Here is a 25,238-nt window from a genome sequence, read left to right as displayed (position 1 = left end):
TCACTGGCAGGGCATGAACAAAACCCAGAGCTGAGAATATCTGAGGACTGGTCAGTGGTGCTGCTCACATCATATAGGAACTGAAGTTAAAACAGAGCTGATGCCATGATACTCATCTTGTTTGGCAAGATGTTATCTACTCAACTGCTCCAGATTCAAGAAATCTTCAGTTAATATTTTTACTCTGGTTAATGTCTAATTCACAAAACCACATATAAAAAAATATTTTTATATTAATCTATACTCAGTCATAGAAACACTCCTTTATTTTTCCTCCTCCCTGCTAAAGGAAGAACAAGAAGTCACAGATCTCTGCTCCCAGCTCTTTTGATCAGCCACTCCACTCCTAAAGGGGTTCACTGCCTTGAAAGGCCTGCAGTGAACTGTCTTCCATAAGGGAGTTCTTACACTGACAGTCATTTACCCTTTTGCTGTGTTGGAATGAAATGTGCTGGTTTACAGTGAATGTCATTTACCCTTTTACTGTGTTGGAATGAAATATGCTGGTTTACAGTGAATGTCATAGATCCAAATATTTTGTCTTTTTTTTTTTTTCCTAGAATGCTAAGAGCAGCAGCCTGAATTTGATTCATCTGCATAGATAACTATTTGGTTTTCCAGCTTTACAGTATGTTTAAAACAAATACAGGGCAGAGAATAAAAACAAGAAGTTACTATGCCATAATTCCAGATCTTCGGTGAAATGCACACACAGCCATATTGTGCTAGTTTTTTCTGCAGCCTTGGTGCAAATGTTCAGAGTGTGTAAGTGAATTGTGCCCAACAGATACGAGAGCGCCAGTGCTATCATGCGGAGTTAAAAACCTGATCCAGCGTATATTAAATCACCTAATTTAACATCCATAAATTGAGCGAAATTTTTCGGCTATGTTAAGTTGTATATATATATGTAAGTGTTTTAAGGGTCCCGTTCTAAGAGAAGACAAACCACACGTTCACGTAACCCTTAGGGGAAAGAGAGGAAGTCAAATAAGTCTACTTAAGACCATCCACAGTGTGTTTTCCTGGCAACATTTCTTACCCCCGTCTCAATTACATTCTATAAACAATTCATTGCTGCAAAAGCATCAGAATGCAAAGAGTACCGCATCTTTCAGGTTTTGCACCTAGCAGATGCAACATATGCATACATATTTTAACCAGACTGTGTTTATTGCATCCCTGCTTTCCAAAGAGTTTGCAGTTATAGAGGATTGTTACTGCTAATGCACATAATTAGCAGTACAAGCTAACTATTCATTACAACTAATACAATATTATATTGTTGTCAATAAAAGCCCAGAGTACATAGGCAGTCCTCACTTTGTGGTGAGGCTACTAGTGGCTGTACTCAACGTCCTTGCCCATCCCTTCTCAATGGTCACCCACAACAGCTCCCACATAACATGAAGGGAGGCTGCAGATGCTACGTTTGTTGTTGCTGGAATTTCTTAGGCTGTGCCCAGCAGTGGCTTCACAGACTGAATCATAGTCAGCAGCCCAGAGTCTGCCTGCAGAACCAGGTCATTTTTGTTTTCAGTGTAAAGTTTGGTAACAAGGTGACAGCCAAAACTGATGGAGCCCCAACCAAACTGGCTGTTCACTGGGACTAAAAATATAAATAAATAACTGGGAAAAATGAAATTGAGGTAGGGATCTCAACTCTCTCAGTTAGATATGTACTGATACTCCTTACCAGTAGCCTTTGCTCTTCCTAAGCTGTAATGCTACCTAACTCATAACAATCTTTTAACAAAGGTGAGATCAGAAATCCTTAGATTTCTTTCATTTCAATAAGGTGTCATATTTTTATTACAAAAGTGCTGCAGCTCAGTTTATTTTTTCCTCAGAAAACTAGGTCAGGTTGGCCCAGTACTGTTGGGAGAGAAAAGTAAAAGGCTATGCTGCTGCAGCAGATGCTGTGTTACCACTTGGGGGTTTTATGTTTGGTTTTGGAGGAAGGAGGTTTTTTTTAAAAAAAAAAAAAAAGTAATGAAAACCCTTTCCAATTTTAGCTTGCTTTAAAACGTATCTGCTGCTGTTGCTCATCTTCTTCTTATCGCTCATTTTATTTCTTAAAACATTCCTAAAGTAGGTCACCAGCTTTTAAAGAACCCAGCTAGACAAAGTTGTAGTGAGTAGAGAATTGTCGTTATTCTTTCACAAGGATTTTAATTCATGTGGTGTCCCTGTTCTCACAGGACATGACACTCTCCATCCTCCCTTCTGTCCATGAACTAAAACGTGAGGGTGGGAGAAATCCAGTCTGCAGCTGATACATCTGCAAAGAAAAGACATAGCTTATTTCTTATTAAGATCTCGAAGGCTGCAGCCAGCATCAATGTTGCCTACCGAAGCTCTGTTACCTCTTGTAAGCAACAAGGCTACTTTGTTTTATAAGCATGTCACTCCCTGTGAAGCACAGGCATCATTGCCTACAGCTATTGCTTTCCCCAGGAAAGCTTTCTGTCCTGAAGACAAGCTTATTGTGTTTTCAGGTAGATGTGTTCCTGCCCAGTAGTGTTAGTGCATTGCTAAGATGCTGCCATTTTCTTGTTGGACCTTTGGCATTATTGCACTGTATACAGGGGAATTGGGTGGGGTATTTTGGTGTGCAGACCCACTTCTAGCAGAGTTCAGTAAGAAGTGCTGCTCTCATTTGCACGCTGCAGATGAATTCACTGGCAAAAGTCTTGGATCAACACTTCAATACAATTCTCCATTTGTAACGTTCATTTTCTTTTTATTCAAGCACTTTTAAAGTACTTTCAACAGTTAGGGGATTCTAGGTGAGAGTGGAGGCAGGAAAGGGGACTGAAAAAAGCCAGGTTGAAAAGCTGGGGAGAATTTGTATTCACTGCCAGAGATCACCTGTGACCTCAGTTCTTATCCTGACCATTTCAACCCCAAATTATTAATGTTCCTTTTTCTCTTTCAAAGACATTTATTACTTGCTGGGTTGTGGGTTGATAGAAGGAAAATACATTAATATTTCCATTCAAGTACAATATGTTATTCTCTACCTTTCCACCATTTTAATTGAAGAAACTATCACCCAGCACAAATGTCTTTTTGCCACAGAATTTCTTATCTCAAACTGAGATGACTCTAACTCAGATTCCCATCTTTTTTTTCCTAGAATAAAATATACAGCTAGCTATAAAATTGTTTCTCCCAGTGAAATATTGAACTCTCTATCAAAAGCCAAAAAGTAAGTTTTTACTAAAAGATTTTCTGTGGAGAATTTAAGGTTCATTTTAGACCAATGTCTTTTTCAGATTTCACTTTTGTGAATGTTACTTTTCTAAATCAAACTGATATTTTCCATTATTTTTTTTATTCATGAATATTTGCTACTAAAATACATCAAAATTAAAAAAGATAATAAAAAAAAAACAACTGTTACAGCATTTTCAAATAAGCTTTCTGCAAAACTCCTTTTTTTTTTTTTTTTTTTTCCCAAAAAAATACCCTGATGCAATAACCTCTTAATTTATATTGGTTTTGTAAGCTTATAAATGCTCAGGTTTCAGAGCATGAATTTAAACCTCTAAGAAGGATTAGGAAACTTTCCTCATGAGCAGGTTGTTGCCTAGGCACCTTGTGCAGGGTTTCTTGCATCTTCCTGAGGGTATTTTTGCCTGCTGAACTGAAAAAGATAAGTACTCCTATAGTCATTTAGCATCACAAAATTATTTTTAGATCTGCTTCTCCTCGTAACTTCTAGTATGGACTATGTTTAATGTAGATGTCAGTCCTTTATTCCTTATTGTACCATACAGGGCAGGGGCTGAGCAATGGAGCTCAGCCTACATTTCCTTCTGAGCCAAGCTGTCAAAATAGTCAAGATGACTGAAGGCATCCAGACCTCCACATCTCTTCTGTAACCTTGTCTGTACTAACATCAGCTGAAACATAAACTGGTAAGAAAAGAGAGGTTTTTTTCTTGCATCTGCCTGCAACGACCACAATAACAACATCTTCCTTACTATGGTAAACCAGATACCACAGACAAGCCAGTAACTCCTTTCCATCAGAAAGGGCCAAAGTTTTGGGCCATACTCAGATCTAAATATCAGGCTGGTTGACAAAGGATATGTTGATCACATTTCACACTCAGTGACAATATGAAGTAATATCAGTCTTTCTTAATTTCACACATGGCTGGGACTTGAGAATGCTGGAAGTGATTTTTCCCTGCAGAAATGCTGGATCTACTGAAAAATGGTTTTTGTTTCTGTTTTTTTTATTTTATTTTATTTTATTTTATTTTATTTTATTTTATTTTATTTTATTTTATTTTATTTTATTTTATTTTATTTTATTTTATTTTATTATTTGTTTTGACAGAAATTGTTTAGAATCACTAGTTTCATTTGCTGTTTCCTCTGTAACCAAATTTGTGCAATTCCACTGACTGTATTTTAATTGAGAAAGATTTAGAGACTGTGGTTATCAGATCTGAAATATTAGGAAACATCGACGTTAATGGTAATGAAGAACCTAATTGCTTCTATACTTTTTAAAATCCCATTTCTTGCTTATCCTTGGAAATATCTTTCAAAATCTGTGCTTCAAGGATACAGGCAGCAAAGCACTAAACACACATTCAGCTTTGAGCATGTAAGTATTCCAGCTGAAAGCAATCACATTTCTCCTGTGTTTAGACTGCATGTATGGGTGGCTTATACATGGAATCACAAGTCACCTATGGGACACCTTTATTTCTGTTATGAGAATGACCCAACTTCTCCCCAATTGCTTATAAGAGAACACAGGTTTTGTGGACTGTTTCATACAGCCTCTTTTATCATTCAGCAGTGATAAACCTTTCCATTTTCTGCCACAGAATAGTTGAGGTGGGAAGGGACATGTAGCTCATCCCCCTGCTCCAAGCAGGGTTCCCTTAAAGCTGTTTCACCAGAACCATGTTGGGTTTTGAACATTTCCAATGAAGGAGATTCCACAACTTCCCTGGAAAACTTCCTCCAGTGCTGTCACCATCACAGTGAAATAGCGTTTTCTGATGTTCAGAGGGAACTTCCTGTATTCCATTTATGCCCATTGCCTCTTGTCCTGGCACTGGGCACCGCTGAAAAGAGCCAGGCTCTGCCCTCCCTTTGGGTATTTGTAGACATTTATAGAACATCCCCTCAGCCTCCTCCTCTCCAGGCTGAACAGTCCCAGCTCTCTCAGCCTTTTGTCATCAGGCTCCAGTGCCTCAGTCATCTTTGTGGCACTTCGCTGGACTCTTTCCATGTCTCTCTTGCACTGGGGAGCCCAGAACTGGACGCAGTGCTCCAGGTGTGGCTTCAACTCTGCTGAGCAGACATTAAGGATTCCCTCCCCTGACCTGCTGGCAGTGCTATTCTTAATGTCCTGCAGGCTGCTGCTGCTGTTCTTACCTGCAAAGGCACACTGCTGGCTCATGTTCAACCTGTTGTTTACCAGGACTCCCAGGCCCTTTTCTGCAGAGCCGCTTCCCAGATGGTGACCCCCACCATGTGCTGGTGCCTGGGGTTGTTCCTCCCCAGGTGCAAGGCGTTGCATTTCTCCTTGTTGAACTTTATGTCAGTCCTGGCAGCCCATTTCTCCAGCTTGCCAAGGTCCCTCTGGATGGCAGCATGACCATCTGGTGTAGCCACCACTCCTCCCGGTTTTATGTCACCTGCAAACTTGCTGCGGGTGCACTCTGTCCCATCATCCAGGTCATTAATGATGTTATTGGTCCCAGTGTCAGCTCCTGGAGTACACCACTAATTAAATTACTTTAAACTTGCTCCTTTAATGTTGTACCTAGGATTCACTAATGATTTTTTCATCCACATCCTACATTCATGACTGCTTTGCTTTTTGAGCGTGGGCAGTTGAAGCTAATCTATTTTAAACTATCTAAATGTCTTTTAAGTATCTAACTCACCAGATACTGTGGGTATACTTCTCTACATGACCCTTTTGCGCCAGATACAATCCTCAAACCTGTTCTATGGCTAAATGTATACAGGATGACTGAGAATACTGCCATGATTTTACATGAAAAGGCATACCAGTACCTGACTGAAACATTTCATGGCTTCATGTGGTTCTGTAAATCTCACAGTAACCATAAAGAGCTGAGATCCACAGTGCATACTGGAGAAAGTTCTGGCTGTACCGAACTGTGAAAACCTGTAAAAAAAAAAAAAAAAAAAAAAAAAAAGTGCAGGTGAGAATGATTCCAGAAAAATAAAAGCAGCAATCTAAGCCTTGGCATTAACCTCACTTTTTTTCTTGAATGGTTGCTGTTGACGATATTGACAGTGCCCAGGAATCTGAGCAGATAGAAAGGATTTGTGTTCCTGGGTAACAGCCTGGGAGAGACTTGAATCAATACCGAGCACTCCACAGACAGTTTGTCTCAGCTTAAACACAGAGCAGTATTACAGAACAGCAATACTGATGAGCAGTTGAGCTTTCTGCATTCACAATAATGGTGCCAGTTCTGACTAGAATTGCTGGGATCCAGTGTAATGTTTGTTTTAAAAGATGAATTGCACTCTCAGACTTTATGCTGATTTGTTAAAAAAAAAAAAAAAAAAAAAAAAAAGCTTTCAGCCATTACATGTGATATGCTTATTTCTGACCTCTGTACAGTGGGTTTACTGTGATGGTAATTCTTGATCTTTGATAGCAAGGCTCGCAATAGGGGAAGAATATGCTTCAGGAGAGAAACATACAAAGACATAAATTTGACTTTTGCCAACTAAATCCCTCAGGTTGACCTTGGTTGCATGTACAAGTGGTGTTGGACAAGCTGGGTGCTGCTGGTGAAAGTTCTGTGGAGGAATTTAAGGAAATACCCAGCTTGCTGTAGCAACACTGGAGCAAGGCCATTCCAATACACTGTAGCTAGAAAGGAGACTTTGAGAGACACAGGCTAGTCATGGCTCTGCTGCAACAGAATTTTTGTATGTCTACAAGACAGCACACCTTTAGTCCAGGCGTTTTCACTGCTCTGGTGTGCTTGCTTGAAGTTTGAGTAAGTAAGTAGTAAATTATGTTGCACTACTGGGATGAAGGAAGAATTTAGATGACTAACACCAACGTTTGAATTTGCATGGCATAAACAAGGCAGACAGCAATACCAATTAAGGAGAAAATTGCACAATACTTGGGGTGATTAATCCCCCAGTTAAGCCAGAGCTCTTGCCCTTTTCGCTTATGGTCACAGAATGTGCGAACCTGGTACAATGCAGTATGGTGCCACTATTAGATCAAGCTCTAAATGAGCTGCTTTGCCAAGACAGTCCACCACATCACTGTCACTGGTGGACCTTGAAGCACTGTAGTCATGTCAATACAGCACAGCCCTGCTTAGCATGGCCATCCTGGCTACTGAAAACAGGACTTTGTCAGTGAGAGCTCTGCACCTGCTCAAATGCCTTCAGGATCTGACTCAACCAGTGTGCTGCACCACTGAGCTAAAACAGCTAGTTCAAAGTTAACATCTGTCTGTACTTTCCTGTAAGTACACGGTTTGACTTGATTTGTGCTTTATGTCCCTGGTTCCTATTGCTTCTCTAGTCATTTTAGAAGAGCAAATATTCTGGTATCTTTGAACACTCAAATATAACTTCAGGGTATCACTAGGAAAACTGCAGTTACTCTAAGGGAGGGAGGAGAGAAAGCAAGGATATTTTCAATGTTTTGAAAATAAGACATCCATTTAATTGTCCTTGTTTTTTTTTGTTTTTTTTTTGTTTGTTTGTTTTTTGTTTTTTTTTGTTTTGTTTTGTTTTGTTTTTTGTTTTTTGTTTGTTTTTTTTTTGGTTGGTTGGTTTGTTTTTGTTCTTTTTTCCTTTTGAGGGGTCAGGGTTTATATTAGGTATAGCCACAATAAAGTAGCAAATTTCTAGGGGGTAGCAATCATGCAGAGAAATCGAAAACTGTAATCTCTGAAATGTTTCTTGGAGAACATTGCTGAAAACTTCCATTTATAAAATAATGGCATTCTTAGATACTTTTTATCATAATGATGTTGGCTTTATAATGCATTTGTAACCTTGAGTCACTAAGGTATTTTGTAAATGTATGCAATGAATTGTCCAGCAGCTTACACACACACACAGACACACACACACACAAGGGAAAATTAAATCAGCAAGTGCATGTGAATAAGCAAAATTATGTTCCAAGATGAAAATATGTACTTAACTGAAAGTAAAAGTGTGTCTGGAATAGCTTGCAGGGGTGTCACCCTTGTAATAAATCGATTTGTTTTAGTTACCCTTCATTGTTGCAACAATTTATTTTGCTATCATTTTTTTTTATTCATGACAGTTTTAGAGCCTAACAGAGAGCCCTGTTCCATTCCTGGTATGCTCTTAATGAAAAAGATGATGCAGTTTAATGGCAGCCTTATTTAGATCACAAAATAATCCATTAAAATCACCTCAAAACAAAAGATACATCTTTACATGCATGCATATAAGCAAATACATATGTATATTCATTCCCTTCTAAGTAGGATTAATGTTTGTGCTTTTTATGTTTATATAATCTAAGATGTATTATCACATCTACAGAGAATATTAAAATAAATTAAGAGATATGTTAACACTATGGATGTGCTTCTTAGGTCTGGTGAGAAAACTAGCACTCCTTTCCTGATGGTTCCACATTTATGGAACCATTTATTTAGGTTTGGGTGGACTTGGCAACCATTTTATTATGGCTCTCTGTGCTAGAAGACTTCCAGTGCTCTACATCTTATAAGAAACTATTTGACTCTACAGAAAGTCCCTCTCCTAATTTGTCGTAGCTAAATTCTACCTTAATCTGTTAAAACAGTAGGCAGACTAGTTAGCTCTGTTGTTTTATTTTCAGCTGCTTTATAATTTATACCATGAGGCTGCTGCATTCTCAGATCTGACCCCAGGGACATCAGCTGCAATATCCTCACATCCTTGGCAACATCTCTGTGCAGCCCTAGGAGTATCCTAACAGTATAAATGGCATTGCATGACTGTGCCTACTATCTACACAAAAATCAGCTGTGCTTTAGCTTTGCTCCAATCTAGATAACAAAATCATCTTTTCCCAAGGAATGAAGAAATGGCAGTCTCTCCCTGTGCTTAGGACGCAAGTGAGCAGCTGGAATGCTGGAGTCAGCATTTCATTCCATGAGAGTGAATAGCACCAGACCTCCAGAGATTTCTGAACCGACCTTCAAAACATGGAGTCTAGCTTCCAGCAAACTTAAAGTAAACACATTTCTCTAGAGATCAGGATCAAAGCACAGGAAAAACATTCTACTTAACTACATGGTGCTTGTAACATGATTTACTTACTGGAGCAAGGGTAAATGGGCTGGGGGAGCCGAGATTCACTTTTTTGTTGTATTGTCTAAGGGTAAAAGCAGTTCACAGAGATTACCCAGACCTTTGCCAAAGGATTTACAAAAAAAAATAATAATAATAATAATTCTTTTTCATACCATCTATGCTTCATACCCAAACATGGCCTTATTTAATCATGGTCAAACTCTGAAGACTTTCTGAAGAAAACTTTCAAGGACTTGAGGGCTTTACTTGAGGAGCAGCCTAAGGGTACCCTCTGCCTTTGAATCTGGCCTTGGGTATACTCTTTTTATGTTCTCCAGCAACCACTGTCATCTATAAAACAAGAGTAATAGGACTTTGTTAGCATACCCATATAGGTTTTAAGGAGGACTTTACAGATTTGGAAGTTGTTAGCTATTAGAATAGTGCATCTTGTGCAAATGCATAACCTGGGCTTCCTGAAATAGATTGGCCTGGGGTGGGGGGGAAGAAAATCAAGAGAGCCACATTTTGAACAAACTAGTTCAGTATAGAGAGGTTTCAATAACGTTAAAACCTATTGCCATTCATTACAAAAAACAACAGCAACAAAAGAGATGTATCTTCAGATATCTGAAGCTATTTTTTGATGAACTTTGTGCAACACAACCCACTATAACTGATAGATAAGTTCATCATACTTGTCCTGTTAGGATTTTACCATCACCACTTGTAGGCTGAGGTGAAACTGTTATGAAGCTGAGGAACTGATTCAGCAGAGAGGAAATCAGGAAGGTAGTCTGGTCAGGGTTATCCTCAGAGGCATTTCATAACTAACTAGTTCATAACTCTGACATAATTCCATCAGTGTGCTCTTGCAGCCCAGAAAGCCAACTGAATCCTGGGCTGCATCAAAAGCAGCATGGCCAGCAGGACAAGGGAGGTGATTCTCCCCCTCTGCTGTGCTCTCATAAGACCCCACCTGGAGAACTAGGTTCAGCTCTGGGGCCCCCAGCACAAGAAGGACATGGATGTATTAGAACGAGTCCAGAGGAGGGCCATGAGGATGATCAAGGGGCTGGAACACCTCTCCTATGAAGACAGGCTGAAGGAGTTGTGGTTGTTCAGCCTGAAGAAGAGAAGGCTCTGGGAAGACCTCATTGCGGCATTCCAGTAACTACAGAGGGCCTACAGGAAAGCTGGGGAGGGAGTGCAGTGATATGACAAAGGATAATAGCTTTAAACTAAAAGAGGGGAGATTTAGATCAGATTTTATAAACAAATTCATTTCTACAAGAGTGGTGAGACACTGACAAAGGTTGCCCAGAGAAGCTGTGGATGCTCCATCCCTGGAGGTGTTCAGGCTAGATGGGGCTCTGAGCAACCTGGTCTGGTGGGAGATGTCTCTGCCCATGGCAAGGGGGGTTAGAGTTAAATGATCTTTAAGGTCCCTTCCAACCCAAACCATTCCATGATTCTAACTCCCCCCCCGCCCCCCCCAAAAAAATTCCTCTGAAACACAGTTTCAAGCCTGTCCTATGACCTTTAACGTGGAGCCCAGCTAACCACAAGCATTCCTTCTTGACTGTCTCTATAACCACAAATTTAGAAGAATTTCCCAAGATAGAAGAAAATGAGCAAAATTTAACTTTGGTTTTAGTGACAACTGTGTATGGATCATGCACTGAATTACTGCACCGTGCCTAGTTTTTATATGTGTTGCATGATGGATATCATTTTCACTCATACTTTGGTTCGTTCTTTGCACACTCAAAGCTCTCTTTGATCTTAAGGAAATACTATTATCCCAAGGTTATCACATAAAATACATCTTTAATATTTTTAAGAAAGCACATTTCCCACTGATCTGAGTTCCAGATTATTTGACTTCCTTACTACATTCTGTCTAGGCTAGCACTAAGATTTAGGGCAGTCAGAAAAAACAGTAAATCAATTCAACTCCAAAGATTTTCAATTTACAGGAACTAGTTTTCCATAGCTTGTGCCAAATAAACAAGTCATTACTTTTGGTCTGAGATAAGCATTATAGCCTCTCTCCCTGCCACTTTTTTCCACAGGCTTACTACAGCCCCTCTAGGAATAGATTAATAAATTCCTGGTTATATGCATTAGTGCCAGTGGAGACCTCCAGTAACTGTTCCTTCTCATAGTTGAAGCTATCAGTTTAGATTACATCTCACAAACCAGAAACCCAGAAAAAGTTAATTGCCTTTTTAAAGCTGAACCATGTGTATAAGATAGCTGGTGAATATATACAAACAAGTATGAGTGACTTCTCCTAAATGGATTAGATGTAAGCTCTGTGGTGGTAAGTGATCCCTCAAATCCTGTTTCTAATATGTTTCTTTTCCTTGCTATCAGGCCTTGCATCTGGTTAAGATAAACTAACTTGCACCATTAGTCAGCGTAAAAAGATTTCAGCTGCCCAAATTCACTGATATGTAAGTATTTTAGGAGACCTTCCCCAGTTGTTTTCAATCTAAAATTTATGACTGCTGGCACTGTATGCAGTGACAATCACTGATGAGTTTAATGAAGAGTGCAATCCAATGAATCCAGCAGATGTTTCTGGGTTTGCTTCACTGGGAACTTTCTAGATTCTTTGTCCTTCATTCCCAGGAATCAAGACCCAATTTTAGCAAAGTGCTGATGATCCAACCAGTAACAAGATGACTGAAAAAAGTCTGCATCCCCACAATCCTTAAAACATTCAGCAGTAACTGAACTATAAGCAGCTAAAGTTTGGATACTTATCCAAGCCTCTTTAGCCTGAAAAACTGAAGGATGGGAAACTCATACAATTGGATCTCAATAGATTTGTGGTATTTCCTGCACTTGGCTGGCACAGAAATATCATCTATCTCACAGTGTCTTGGCTCTGCCAACAGGGAATCTGGCAATACAGAAATGTATAAGTAAAAACGATCTTTTCCAATAACAACAAGACAAACTTGCTTTGAGTTATTATTTTGCTTGGATTTTATTTTGTTTATTTCTTTTTATATTTTGCTTTTTTGCTACCCAGGGGTATTTTTATTACCCTACACTGCCATCAAGTATTAGCAGCACAGTTGGGATTATGCAAAAATAGTCATAAAGCTTGGAGACCTTTGTCTTCCTTCTGTTTTGTTGGTTGGTTGGTTTGGGTAGGGAGGAGCACGTTCAAAATACAGGAATGAGCAGAAAGACAGGAATGAGAAGGGAGAGCCAGGGGAACACCAGAAAGTGCTTGACATTTCTTTATAGCCTTTTAACTCCACAGTTTGATTAATTTTTGAATTCTCATTTCTCTCTCAATTCCTTGATTTCTGAATAAAACATGCCACACCATCCAGCATCCATAATGCTCGTGACATCAGTAGTTGTAGATACAGAACACAAAGGCACCTTCATTTTCAGGTACCTGACTTATCATTGTAAATGCCAGTCAACTAAGCTGAAGTAACTTTCTTGCTCCCCATTATTTAGGTAACAAAATATATAGTATTTGTCATTAAAGACTGCCATTTTATTATAGAACAGCCCAGAATTAGAAATCCAGAGCACTGCAAAGGACTAAGACACACCTATACTGACTTTCACAGGTAATGAAGCAGTACGAATTATTTGGGCAAGCAAACTGCCATTCATTCAATTACATGATTTTTCCATCTTTCCAGATCACCCGGAAAACCCCACCAGAATGACCAGCAATCAGACAGACTGTCATTACTGCCTGCAGTCTCTTCGTGGAAGGAAGTATGCATTAAGGGAAGAAAATGCTTATTGTGTCACATGTTATGACAGCCTGTTTGCCAACCCCTGTGAAGAGTGCAAGAAACCTATTGAGTGTGATTCTAAGGTAAGGATTTAACTTCCTTGGTCTTTTCTTAGATTACACACAAATCCCATTTTTTAAATGATGGATTCTATATCAGTCCCTCTACATACTCCTGTGCTAGTGAAGAAACCTAAGCATAGTGATTGTACATATGTATACAGCAGAGCTATTTTCCCAGAATAGAAAAGCTTCAGGGCTTTTTCTAAATGATGAAATCTGTGCATACATACACTTCAAGCATGAGTTAAAGCTGTGGTGTCCGCATGGACCACATCTGGATTCTATTCATCTCTGCTCACTCACCAACAGAAGGTGTTCACCACAGTGCTTGAGGAATAGCAGGGTGCCAAAGGAATTCAGTGGGTCAGGCTGAGAGAAGCTTTAGAATATCTGAGACATGCATTGGAAAAATTGACTTCAACTATTGTATAAAATACTTTGACCGCAGGTGTTGACCTACAGATGTCAGGCTGAAAAGAAGCAATATTTATGATATGTATTTTGTGCCTTCTGAATTTTGGAAATGCTGTGTTTTCATTTTAACTTCCACTTTGCTTGTCTCTCAGAGAAAACATTAGAGGCAGTGTTTCTGGACTTGACTTTCCTTCCACCTCTCCCCTTTCTGAGAATAATTAATATTATGAATTCCTTTGTGGCCTTTCACAGGGTTTCCAGTACTCTTGAATTCAATTTACTGCAAGACGTCTTTTTTTTTTTTTTTTTTGTTAATATATATATAGTTTTAACTTGAAAACTGTCAAAACACCCTGGTTTTGCTGAGGTCAGTATGTACTGCTCACATTCTCCCCATGCTCATTTTGTCTATGTTCTTTTGAAATAAAAGAATCATAGAATCATCTAGATTGTAAAAAGCCTTCAAGATCATCAAGTCCAACCATCAACCTGGTCTACTGAGTCTCATCACTAAACCTTTTCCCTTTGTGTCACAAAGAATGCTGGGCCATAAAGTTAATAAAGTAAGCCTCTTGGGAGGTCTCCCTGGTCAACATATTTCATGGTTTTCAAAGTACATTATCTGAGTATAGCTCAGTTCCATAAAGGAATCAAAGAAAAACATTAATTTGGATGATGATTGTTTTCAAACACTCACCCGTGTTTTTCAACTGCAAACTTCTATGTGCAGCTCCAGTCAGGGTCACCAGGAGAACTTATACTCTGCCCTCAATAACTCCACTACTACAATTTAAAATTAAATGGCAGGACTACTGATATCAAAGATCATTAACTAACTAAAATAAAATAAAATAAAATAAAATAAAATAAAATAAAATAAAATAAAATAAAATAAAATAAAATAAAATAAAATAAAATAAAATAAAATAAAATAAAATAAAATAATCATGTCTTTTGACTGACTAGGAGGAAAAATTGAGAGAAAAAAAAGCAGAGATAACATGAAAGGAGAGCCACGGTATGAGAAGTGGCCCACAGAGGCCTACAGATGGTTTTACCAATTCTGCCAAGGTGCTACATGTAGAACTTAGATCTCTTCCTCTCCGTCTTACCAGATCTTTGCCTCAGGCTGCTCTGGGGTGATAGCCCATTTTCTAAATGGTTCAGGGTGCTAGCTAAAGCAAATGAAAGTGGTAAACACTCAGCACCTCCTAAAAATGATGCCTGGTATGTATTTCATTTCTCATTTTAGCATTTTAAGGGGTGGGGAACTGACAAACTAGAAAAATGAGATTGGCTTTGTGCCCTTTTGAGCTTTTTATTTATAAAGGAGACCTGGAAGGGTCTGGTTTATTTTTTACGGATTTTTTTTTTGGGTGGTGCATTTTTCCCTTGTTTTTTTTAACCTTGGAAAAATAAAATCTGGTGTTTGCTCTTTTTGTGAATTCTTAGTGGAAGTCTCATACATATACTATTAGCTTTTTCATCTTCTAAGCCTGCTGAGTCTTAAACAAACATCTTTCTGCCAGCTTTTTAGAAGGACTTATATTAGGTGTAAACAAAAGCAATGATTTTTTAATACTCTTCCTAAGAACCATTTTTTTCTCAATTAATGAGATTTTAATTGCTTGCTCTCTGCAATAATATGATCTTTCTTTAGTGTTATGTAGAGTCAGCTGGAAGAAAAAGCAGTAACATTAAAAAATGCATGAAGTTCTGTTTAAAAGTCTTCAGAGAATGCATTTCTTGTCAGGTGGCCTGTGCACATTAAAAATGTTAATTACTTGCTTTCCCTTGAAGGCCAACTGTAAAAATATATGATTGGTCTTCCAATATAAACATCGCTCTGATGTTGCACAGGGAAGAACAATTGCTTCAATTGCCTGTGCCAAAGCAGATCCTAACATCCTGTACAAGAGAGTTGCAATATACCCTAACACAGAGACTATGAGGGCTGACACACCTTCTGCTGGATGCAACTGTATTCTCTTTGAATTGCTATCAAAATGTTCTGCATTTTTCACTTTATTTCTGGGAGGAGCTGAGGAAAAAAGAACACTGTAAAGAAATGTCTTCATTAACATGGACATACTTTCTCCAAGGATCTGGCCTACAAAGGCCGCCACTGGCATGAGAGATGCTTCAACTGTGCCAAATGCAGTTGCTCTCTGGTGGAGAAACCATTTGCTGCAAAGGACGAGCTCTTGCTGTGTACTGAATGCTACTCTAATGAGTATTCATCTAAGTGTTTCCACTGTCAGAAGACCATTATGCCTGGTAAGACAACAAAGACCTTTCACTGAAAAATGGAACTGCATTTTTAATTAAAATCACATCCTTGAATAACCCACCTATAAAATCCTTGACATTCAAAACAGCTTGCAGGTGACTGCATCTCCCTCTTGTAGTACCCTGCCAGCATTAAAGAGGCAAGACAGACACCTCTGGTCTAGCACTAGCAGGGCTTATGAATCCTTATAAAGAATATTAGAGTTCAAAATAGAAAAAGATGTGTTCACGCTGAGTCCTTGATTCTGCCTGCAGTTCTTAGGAAGTGTATCCCACTGTGAGTGTAGGTAGACAAACAGAGATCGTTAGCAGGAGTGCAGGGCTAGACAAGACATCTGCATTTTGTCTGTCGCCTTGGCAAGACCTTGAGTATCAGACCTGGCTCACAGTCTTTATAAACCATTTCTTTCCCTCAGAAATATCTTTTGCTTTAATTGTCAAAACATGGTGTTTTATGTTCAAATCATTATCAACATTTTTACTAAAAAACACATACAGATGTGTTTACAATAGTTTTATTTCCTAACATGAGCAACTTTGAAAATTTTGCACTTTCCTCTGAACCGCTTTTCAGTTTTTGGTAGTTGTTTGTCTAGGTCCTTCATTGCTTCCACACCAGTAAAGCTAATGCGACAGAGACACTGCTTAAAGCTGCCTCTTCAGAGGCTGCCTCTAAGAGAAGCAAGAGCAGTTTGTGTGCCAAAATGGAGTAGTCTGCCAAGGAGAGTGGGTCGCAAACTTCTGAAAACCCTCAATGCTTACATCCTCTTACAGATCACGCATATAGGTCCAAATACCAGCAGCAAGCTATGTACCTTGGTCTCATAACTACTAGATTGGGAACCTCTGGCCAAGAACATCAGTAAACTTACCAGCAACACAGGAAGTTTATTTTTCAGATTAATGCCAAACAATAAGATCCAGGCTGTGAAGAATTATCATCTTAATATAGATATTAGGTTACCCATGTCTTGGTTTAACCTGTAGAGTTAATAAAACTATGTACTTGTACTATTGTATTTATTTTCTTTTTCATTGCAGGTTAAAGTTCTATTTGTGGCAATATACTCTCCCCCCACCCCTCCTCCAAAGAAAAACAGGGAGAAAATATAATGAAAAGGGCTCAAGGTTTGAGATAAGGACAGGGACATCACTCAACAATTATCATTGTGGGCAGAACAGACTCAGCACAGGGAGATTAATGAAACCTACTGCCTATCACTAGCAGACTAGAGCAGTGAGAAACTCAAAATAAACACCTTCCCCCCACCCCAACCCACCCTCTTCTACCATCCACCTTGTTGATTTTGTCCTAGAGAGACTAAATCTGTCCTTTTGTCCTAGGAGACTAAATCCTCACAGCAAATGTTGAGGGTAGGAATAACATTGCAAACAAAGAACTGAAGTGATGCTAACCAGTTCCTACCTTGTTAATCGTTGACTTCTTCTTCAACTTGCTAGCTGTATATTGAAAAGACCCTGTAGGCAAAGATAGCAAATTTAGCCTTCTGATCACCAGGAGGAAGCTGCAAACTCTTTATGTTTAAGTACAACTAATAGTTTCTCTTTCCTCTAAACCCACAGTCCAGGTAGCAAGTATTCCACGATTAATCATCATCAATTCTCTCCTTCCTGGGGAAAGGATGGTAAAGTGCCTGGCACCTCTCTTTGCAGTCTGATGTTACTGGCAGAGGTGGAAGCTATGGTGGAGAGTCACTGAATGAGTCATTTTCAGACGTGTGAATATTTTAGGCTTCCACATCTACATTAAGGTGTACAGTGCACCTGTACACAACTTAAAAGCTCTGAAACTGGTGTAGCAGACATTTAACTAAGTGACTTCCTTTTGGAATTGCATCTGTCCTTGCAGTGAGAAAAACTTTGAGCAACTGAATTGTATCACAGAAACTCTAAGAGTCATATAAGTAAAGACTAAAAAAAAAAAATGTCACAGTTTGGTATGTCTTTTGCCATGTGACTGTATGGTATTGAATGTGTTTTAGAGATTAAATATGCTCTTGTAAAACCTATGGCGTTAAGGATAAGTGGTTTTTGGGGTAGGCGATACTAAGATAAAAATACTAAAAATAGGAGTCTTCATGACATTTAAAACTCTTGTTACAAGGCTGTATTTGGGACCATTGTAATGATTTTTGCAGGTTCTCGTAAAATGGAATTTAAAGGAAGTTCCTGGCATGAATCCTGTTTTGTTTGTCAGTATTGCCGGCAACCACTGGGAACAAAACCATTGATCACCAAAGACAATGAGAATTACTGTGTGCCCTGTTTTGAGAAGCAATTTGCTCACCATTGCTACTCTTGCAAAAAGGTAATTACAATGGAGAAATTTCACTGTGCTGGCATGTTATTTTTGGTCAAGTCAAGACCAGATTGTTCAACAGCAAAAATTATGCTAACAGTTTTTTTCTGCAATCTTTAAAGTTCAGGCTTAAAATAACCTCTGTAAATTCTTACTTCCATTCTCATCTAGAAGTCTGAAATTTAAGTCATAATGGGCAAAAGAGATTATCAGTAGAGAACATGAATTCTTAGATGAGTTCTTTTCTGTAAAACAGCCAAAGCTTAAAAAAAATATATAAAATAAAAAATTTACACATTAGAGCTTATGAGGACAAGTCACATAGCTGGATGAAAGTTCAGACTATATGCTTAACAAGCTTTAATAAAGTAAGAATATATTTCTTTTATCCTTGTTTCCTTACAGTTTTTGTCAACAAATAATGCTTTTAGTACTTTAAAGTGCTTTTCTAAAAGCAGATAAGAAACACAGGAAAACAATCTTGAGATCAACAGAACTCTTATTGCCTGTAACTACAGCTATTTATAATTGCTGTTAGCTGCTTTTCAGGAGCACCTGGAGCTTGCTTTGTTTCTCCAACAGGTATTCATATCACCTGTTTTAAAGTATTTAATGTGGATGCTTAAATTAGAAGCTTTTAGTCTTTTTTTCATCAGTAGAGCTCTCAAGATATTTAGGAGAGCACCTGTGAGTATACAAAGAGCTTAAACTCCCACATCTGACCCCCCAGTTATGTGGATGAAGTTAGGAAGTTTTAGTACTTCCCTTTCTGTTTCAGTCTTTTAACAATAGAATAGGAATGCCAGTTAACTTTCTGAATTTATGGAAATGTTGGGTGCAAATTATGGCAATAAATACACCAGAGATTATGGTATGTTTAGATAGCTCAGTAAGACAAGCCTGGGGAATAGCGGAGGTAAACAACAAAAAAGAGATGTGCATTTGTAACAAAAAAATGGTGTGTCTCTGTTTAGTGACTTGTTCACAGTAATTCAGGATCTATGGGAAACAGTGCTATATTTTAAATAACTACTCCTGTGGAAGACATTAATTCTTTTCCTGACAGCAAAGTTATATCAAGACACTAGGTTTCCTAACACTGGAGAAATAGGATGTAACGAGGGTGTCACACCACCTAACTTTAAATCCATAACAAAGATGCCTGTGCTCCTTAGTGGGGCATTATTGCTCATGGAGGAAGATGCTGGATCACGCAAAATGTCTGGTGAATGGACAGGAAGAGCCAAGTCTTCCTTTTGGTATTGATATTAGACACTGAAAACTAACTGTGACAGCATTTGCCATTTTATTCTAGATAATATTAATATAAGCTTAATTATATTTGTTGACAAAAACAATTTTTTTTTTTATTAGTTGTGATTTTTTTAACAAAGGTTGAATTTTACAGAAAGTTTTTTAAAACCTTCCTGATAACAACTGACCTTGCCTTGATAAATATGCCTCTCTTTACGTTTGTCAGATGTATTCACATGCAAAATCAGCCACCTAAGCTGACAAAGGTGTTCAAGGTCAAACATTGTTTTCTCTTGAAATGTATCAGGCAATAATCAGAATAAGTAATACTTAGTTGTGATAATACAAGTCAAGAGTCACACTGTTTTCTTCAACAGTTAAACTTTAGAAAATACCTCCAGATATTCCTAAGCCTCTATATCTAGCCATTTATTTGCATTAAATGATCACATGACAAATATAGTAATTCTGCTCCATATTTATTAGAGAAATTGAGGTTAACAGCATTTATATGAAATAATCAGGATTTGCTTCTTAAAAATTATAGGAATGCAAATAGACTACATGCATACTAAAACAATTTTACTAAATAAAACTATATCGGTTTCCATAAATAAGTGAAATCAAAGAGACTGAATTGCTAAAGTCTTCAATTCTGTGCCAGAGAAAAAACATTTGAAATTTTGAGATTTTAATGGAAAGACAGATTAACTCTTATTGTAGCCCAATACTAGAATACTAAAAAGATTGGGAACCATTTAAATTTCTTATTGCCTGACATCACCCAGTATAATTCTTTATTTTCATGAAGCTGTGTTTCCCAGGAAATTGTCATGGTGCCTTTATTTTTATTTAATTGAGTTTCTCCAACTCTTTCTTTTCCTGTTCTAACTATACTAATTCACTCACTTATTCACTCACTCATCCATTCATTTACTGTCATACGTGTCTTGGTGGTAGAAACACCATCTTAGAGCTCATTTTTATTTCTAGAGAAACTCCTTTAAACAGTCCCTCAAAACTTCTGTGAAACTTACTCTTTACTGCACATATGGAAGCCCTGAAGCAACTGGAAATTTCCTTCTTCAGAAATAACCAGTGGAGAGCTGTGAGTGAGTTGCAGGGAATGGAAATTTGATGACAGTGACAAACACTATTTTTCCTTTTTCTGACAATGTAGATCTCCTTTCTGTCTCATTTCTGCCTCTTTACTGTCTTTTTCCTCCTACTTAAAATGCTGCTTCAATTTTGAGACAGCAAAATATCGATTCCAGTTGGAGATTAGCCCTTTTCGCATCGTCATTTCTATCAGACACTGTCCATCACAGAATCGTTGCACTGAGAGTATGCCTGATGCTCAGCCTTTACCCAGATGGGTAATAGAAAAAACTCATGACAAGCTAACCTGTTCATTACAAGCCATAAGGTTATTCTGTGATAAGAAATCAAAAATAACAGAACACTGGTATATTCATATCAGCTGCAATTAGTCAGGTTTTCAGATGAAGTCTTAGTTGAGTTTTCCAGATGAAAAATAGTCGACATGACCATACTGTCTCTCTCTTCACTTGTGCATGTTGGAAGAGAGAAACAAGTGGAAGAACTTATGAATCACTGGATAATCCTTCATGATTCATGCCTTTGTTTTATTGCTATGTCTTTTTTTTATCAATATGTTAGGTAATAACTTCTGGGGGAGTGACCTACCATGACCAGCCTTGGCATAAAGAATGCTTTGTCTGTGCTGGATGTAAAACTCAACTGTCTGGACAAAGGTTTATCTCCAAAGATGAGTACCCATACTGTGTAGACTGTTACAGCAGATTTTATGCTGAGAAGTGTGCTGCTTGCAAGAAACCTATTACAGGTGAGTCTTATCTTTTAGAAGGGACTAGACACTGAGGAATCATCAGTCTCATCTCAAAATCTTTACTGTAGAAAATGGCATTAAAAATAGTCCCATCATAATTAAAGACAGAGATAGCTAGGTACTGGAGAGACCACCTCTCTGTCAAATGCAACACGTCTCGCTAGGACATACTGATCACACGTGTTCCCTCAATGCTGTGCTCTTTTATGTGCCAAACATTCTCTCATCACTTGACTTAGCACTTTATGCACTAAAAATGCATAGAATCCCAAGAATATATTAAAAGGCATTTTTGGCTCTTCTTCAGCCAATACACACTAGTCCCTCATGGCTGTAATTGGTTTGCCTTTGTTTTTAAATAAAAATGTGATAAAACTGGATGTGAGGTAACTGCCCGCTGGTAAGGCACACCTGTCAAGTTCGAGAGCTTGCCAAACATAACAAATCTCTTTGTATGCATCCTTGTGCACTTCCATGGTCTGGAAACTCCATGATCTGGAAATTTCCCAAAGACACTATCTTGAAGATACTTGGTGAAAACAATTAAATCTCAGTCAGTATTGTATAGAAACTATATGTATCTATGCATTGCAAATAATTTTCATGAGAGTTTGTTGGGAAGATCTGCAAACCTTAATGGACATTCTGATAAACTTGTTCCATTCAGAGTTCATAATGGGATATGAAAACAATCGAGTGACTTATGGCTGTACTTAAAATATTTCCCAGTATCTCACTATTATTTTGTCTCACTATCTTAAAGTGGTTGGTTATGTGTTGTTTTTATTTTTTGTTTGTTTGTTTGTTGTTTTTGTTTTGTGTTTTCTGTTTTGTTTTGTTTTGTTTTTCAATTCAGCTAAAAAAGACTATGGATTTTTGTTCATTAATTTGTTTTCTGTATGAATAACAATGTGATCATACATCAGAAAACAATCTGTTGCGTTTCTGAACCATGTCCAGAAATACCGGATTCACATCTTCATTCTCATAATCTCTTTCAGCTCTTGGAGGTGCCAAGTTTATCTCATTTGAAGAGCGCCAGTGGCATGGGGAATGCTTTAACTGTGCAAAATGCTCTGTCTCACTGGTGGGCGAAGAATTCCTTACTAAGCAGGATGATGTCCTTTGTAACGAATGTGGCTCTGCTTCATAGTTCTGTGGAGAGCTATACAGATGCATTATTCTCACTCTTTAAATGTGTTCTTTGTTACTTGCAATAAGAAAATCATCTAAACAGCACACTACTTATTTAGTCATTCACATAATTTTCAAACAGCAGTTTAATTCTATCATAGTTCTGAACTGCTTGTTAAAAATATAATAATAATAAATAGCCACATACTGGCTAAGAAAACTGCAGAAAATATTAGTATATATTTAAAATGTAGCTACAGTATGTTTCCTTGTAACATACTGCACTCTGCTGTTAGAAGCTTAAAAATTTACATTTCATCTCCCATGAACCAAAAAGTATGAAAAGTCTATATGGCATACAAGTAATGATGAGGCATTAGCACGCCTAACAAAGAGAATGTAGGTGTACACAAAGAGACACCAAGTCAGAGAAGTCCATTCCAGGGCCAGGTAAAGGGATAAAAGTGTTTTGTTTTGTTTTGTTTTGTTTTCTCTCCTTACTGAGATTGCTCCTCGGAAAATTAAGTTTTCCATGACTTTAGTCATCCAAAAGACTGAGTGATGGGTCCTCTCCCCAAAGGGATTAATTTTACTTAATTCTTTAGGTATAAATATTTCAGAACATAAATAATGATGTATTTTGATCTACTGTAAGAGGTAAGTATTGCCCAAGATTGGATAGTACTAATGTACAGTTTCCCATAGCTAATATGCTTTAAAACTCTGTCTCCATTGTTTTCATTGGAGCTTCAAATGCATTCTTAAAATATACTTTTTATTAGTAGGGACAAGAACCAACTCACAGTTGTCCCTTTAAAGTTGTACTTTGCAGTCTTGTTCCCCACAAAACCCATTTGCCAGCAATCAAGACACTTAAAGGCCTTGACATTTCCACATTGCTGTCTTTTATTCAGTCTACTTTTTTTCTTGTAAATGCATGCTTGTCAGTAGCAGGCTATAAGCTCTTCAGAGCCAATACCTGATTCATTTTGTCATGCACCACATGCATTTGCCAATATTATGTCAAGAATTTGTAATGTTGCCATTGCAAGCTAGGCAGTCCTCACTTGCAGTACAAGGTATTCATTTCTAGGTAGCTGGCTTTGAGAAGGTTATACCTTGCTGAGCTTCATTGCTCAATTGTCTATTATTAAAGGTCATCTAGAACTGAGTTACAAGCATTTTTTCTCTTCCTTGTTTCACACTCTATGTTACAACAGTCTGACTCATGTTGCAGCATCTACCAGGCCATGGTGAATGGCACAGTGGTTCTGCACCACTCAGCGCTGTTTTATTCCTCATCTCACATCTCTTAAAACCATGCATTCTCCTTTAGACCCTGATGCTAATTGCTTACAGTTATTTGGCTGACTTGAGAGGGCTTTATTCATATTGAAGTCAGACACTACTTTAAGTGTAAAAGGGAGAAAAAAAGAGCATGTGAGCATAGGTAAGGCAGAGCTGAACTGCAGTGGCGTAAAATCAATATGGATAATGACTGACCAACAAGTACATAGCAGTCTGTTTTCCAGTCAATAAAATATTGATCTTTTGCTCTATGTGTTGTTCTTTTTTTTTTCTTTTTTTTTTCTTTTTTCTTTTTTTTTCAGTTTCTTCTTTCACAACAACTTTTATTGGGGTTTGGAGTTCGATTGGTTTATGCCTTTTCATTTAATCCCAGCTGCTTCCTTTTCTATTTTCACATTGCACATGGCTGATACAGGTTCTTGGTAAAACTTGAATTCCCATAAATAGAAATTGCCTTAAGAAAAGGTACATATATATATATATATATATATGAATGTATACATACATATATACACACACATATACTGTGTGTGGACACGCATATAGACACACACACATATATAGTGGTGCAGTTAAGTATGATGCTCTAAAAATGTGTACTGAACTATTACAAATTATCCCATTAGTAAATGTTAATGGTCTTCGATTTTTAAATGAAAATGATGAATCATCAAATGCAGACATGTTTGTGGGGCATACCTTTTATTTTTGTTGTGTGAAATAACATTCAGCAAATTGCAAGAATGTAGCTCAGGCCCTTTACTCAGTCTTGTCTGAGCAATGTTCTAGCTTAATTATGAAGTGACGCAGGAATTATCAGGCAGAATCCTAAGACACGGCAGAGTCACAGATCACACACATTGATCACGATAATCCCAATCTTCTAGCCTTAACATTTATGAAAATGAAATTCTGTTCTGACTCATCAACCAATTATATTTTTAGAAATACTAACTGAATTATTTATCTCTCCTGCAGTAAATACACTAAAGTCAAATCTGAAACTGAGCCTTTTCACTTCAGAGTAATAAAAAGAAATAAATGTGATCGCTATAAATAGTTGGAATAAAAGTTATATTACATATTAGATTGATATTTCCTAGTTACTGTCACCAGCTACTGATGTCTAAACATAAATACAGTAATACTCTGCACAATTTGGGTCACCTGTGCTCATGATAGATGAAACCCAACTTGAATAGGAGCTTAGTAGGGCTACAAGAATAAACCACATATCTCTGTAGAGGACCACAGATCATGGAGGGTATAAGAAGGCTGCTGTAAGTTAAGAGGCTATATTTGGCTGAAGAACAAAGGAAAGCAAACCTCCCAGTATTGGAAACCTGAAATTAGAAGGCTGCTTCTAAGTAATGTTGAGGCTTGTAGGTGAGCTTGGAGCCAAGGGGGGCAGAACTATGTGGTCAGTTTTAAGTGTTGTTTGATCATTGCATGAAACAGCAGGTACAGCATGAGTGCCTGGGTTAGCAAAGCACTGGGCAAAATAGCCAG

General features: G+C 37.9%; 1 protein-coding gene and 1 long non-coding RNA gene across 8 annotated transcripts in view; one reads left to right on the top strand and one right to left on the bottom strand.

Moving 5' to 3' along the window:
• FHL5 (four and a half LIM domains 5) overlaps nt 1–23,980 on the top strand; it is a 28,911-nt gene extending 4,931 nt beyond the window's left edge. For 4 of the 7 annotated variants that reach the window (XM_068677901.1, XM_068677904.1, XM_068677900.1 and 1 more), the window contains 5 exons: nt 12,980–13,161; nt 15,657–15,831; nt 18,003–18,172; nt 21,098–21,284; nt 22,289–23,980. In XM_068677901.1, the coding sequence (XP_068534002.1) occupies nt 13,003–13,161; nt 15,657–15,831; nt 18,003–18,172; nt 21,098–21,284; nt 22,289–22,440 (843 nt within the window). In that variant the 5' untranslated portion in view covers nt 12,980–13,002 and the 3' untranslated portion in view covers nt 22,441–23,980. Of the gene's footprint in view, nt 1–7,213; nt 7,504–11,740; nt 11,762–12,837; nt 12,905–12,979; nt 13,162–15,656; nt 15,832–18,002; nt 18,173–21,097; nt 21,285–22,288 lie in introns of those variants that run through there. The other 3 variants (XM_068677906.1, XM_068677903.1, XM_068677902.1) reach the window with 3 other exon arrangements.
• The window catches only part of LOC137854473 (uncharacterized), a 53,614-nt gene that overhangs the window by 6,812 nt on the left and 21,564 nt on the right, over nt 1–25,238 (bottom strand). Inside the window, exons 2-3 of the long non-coding RNA XR_011095185.1 lie at nt 17,270–17,322; nt 6,054–6,168 (exon numbers count right to left, since the gene is read on the bottom strand). This is a non-coding gene — a long non-coding RNA (uncharacterized lncRNA). The remainder of the gene's footprint in view (nt 1–6,053; nt 6,169–17,269; nt 17,323–25,238) is intronic.

This window comes from Anas acuta, chromosome 3 (genome assembly GCF_963932015.1).
Source record: "Anas acuta chromosome 3, bAnaAcu1.1, whole genome shotgun sequence".
Taxonomy (NCBI): domain Eukaryota; kingdom Metazoa; phylum Chordata; class Aves; order Anseriformes; family Anatidae; genus Anas; species Anas acuta.
Note: the sequence above shows the minus strand (reverse complement) of the source record. Positions and strands in the feature narration are given on the sequence as shown.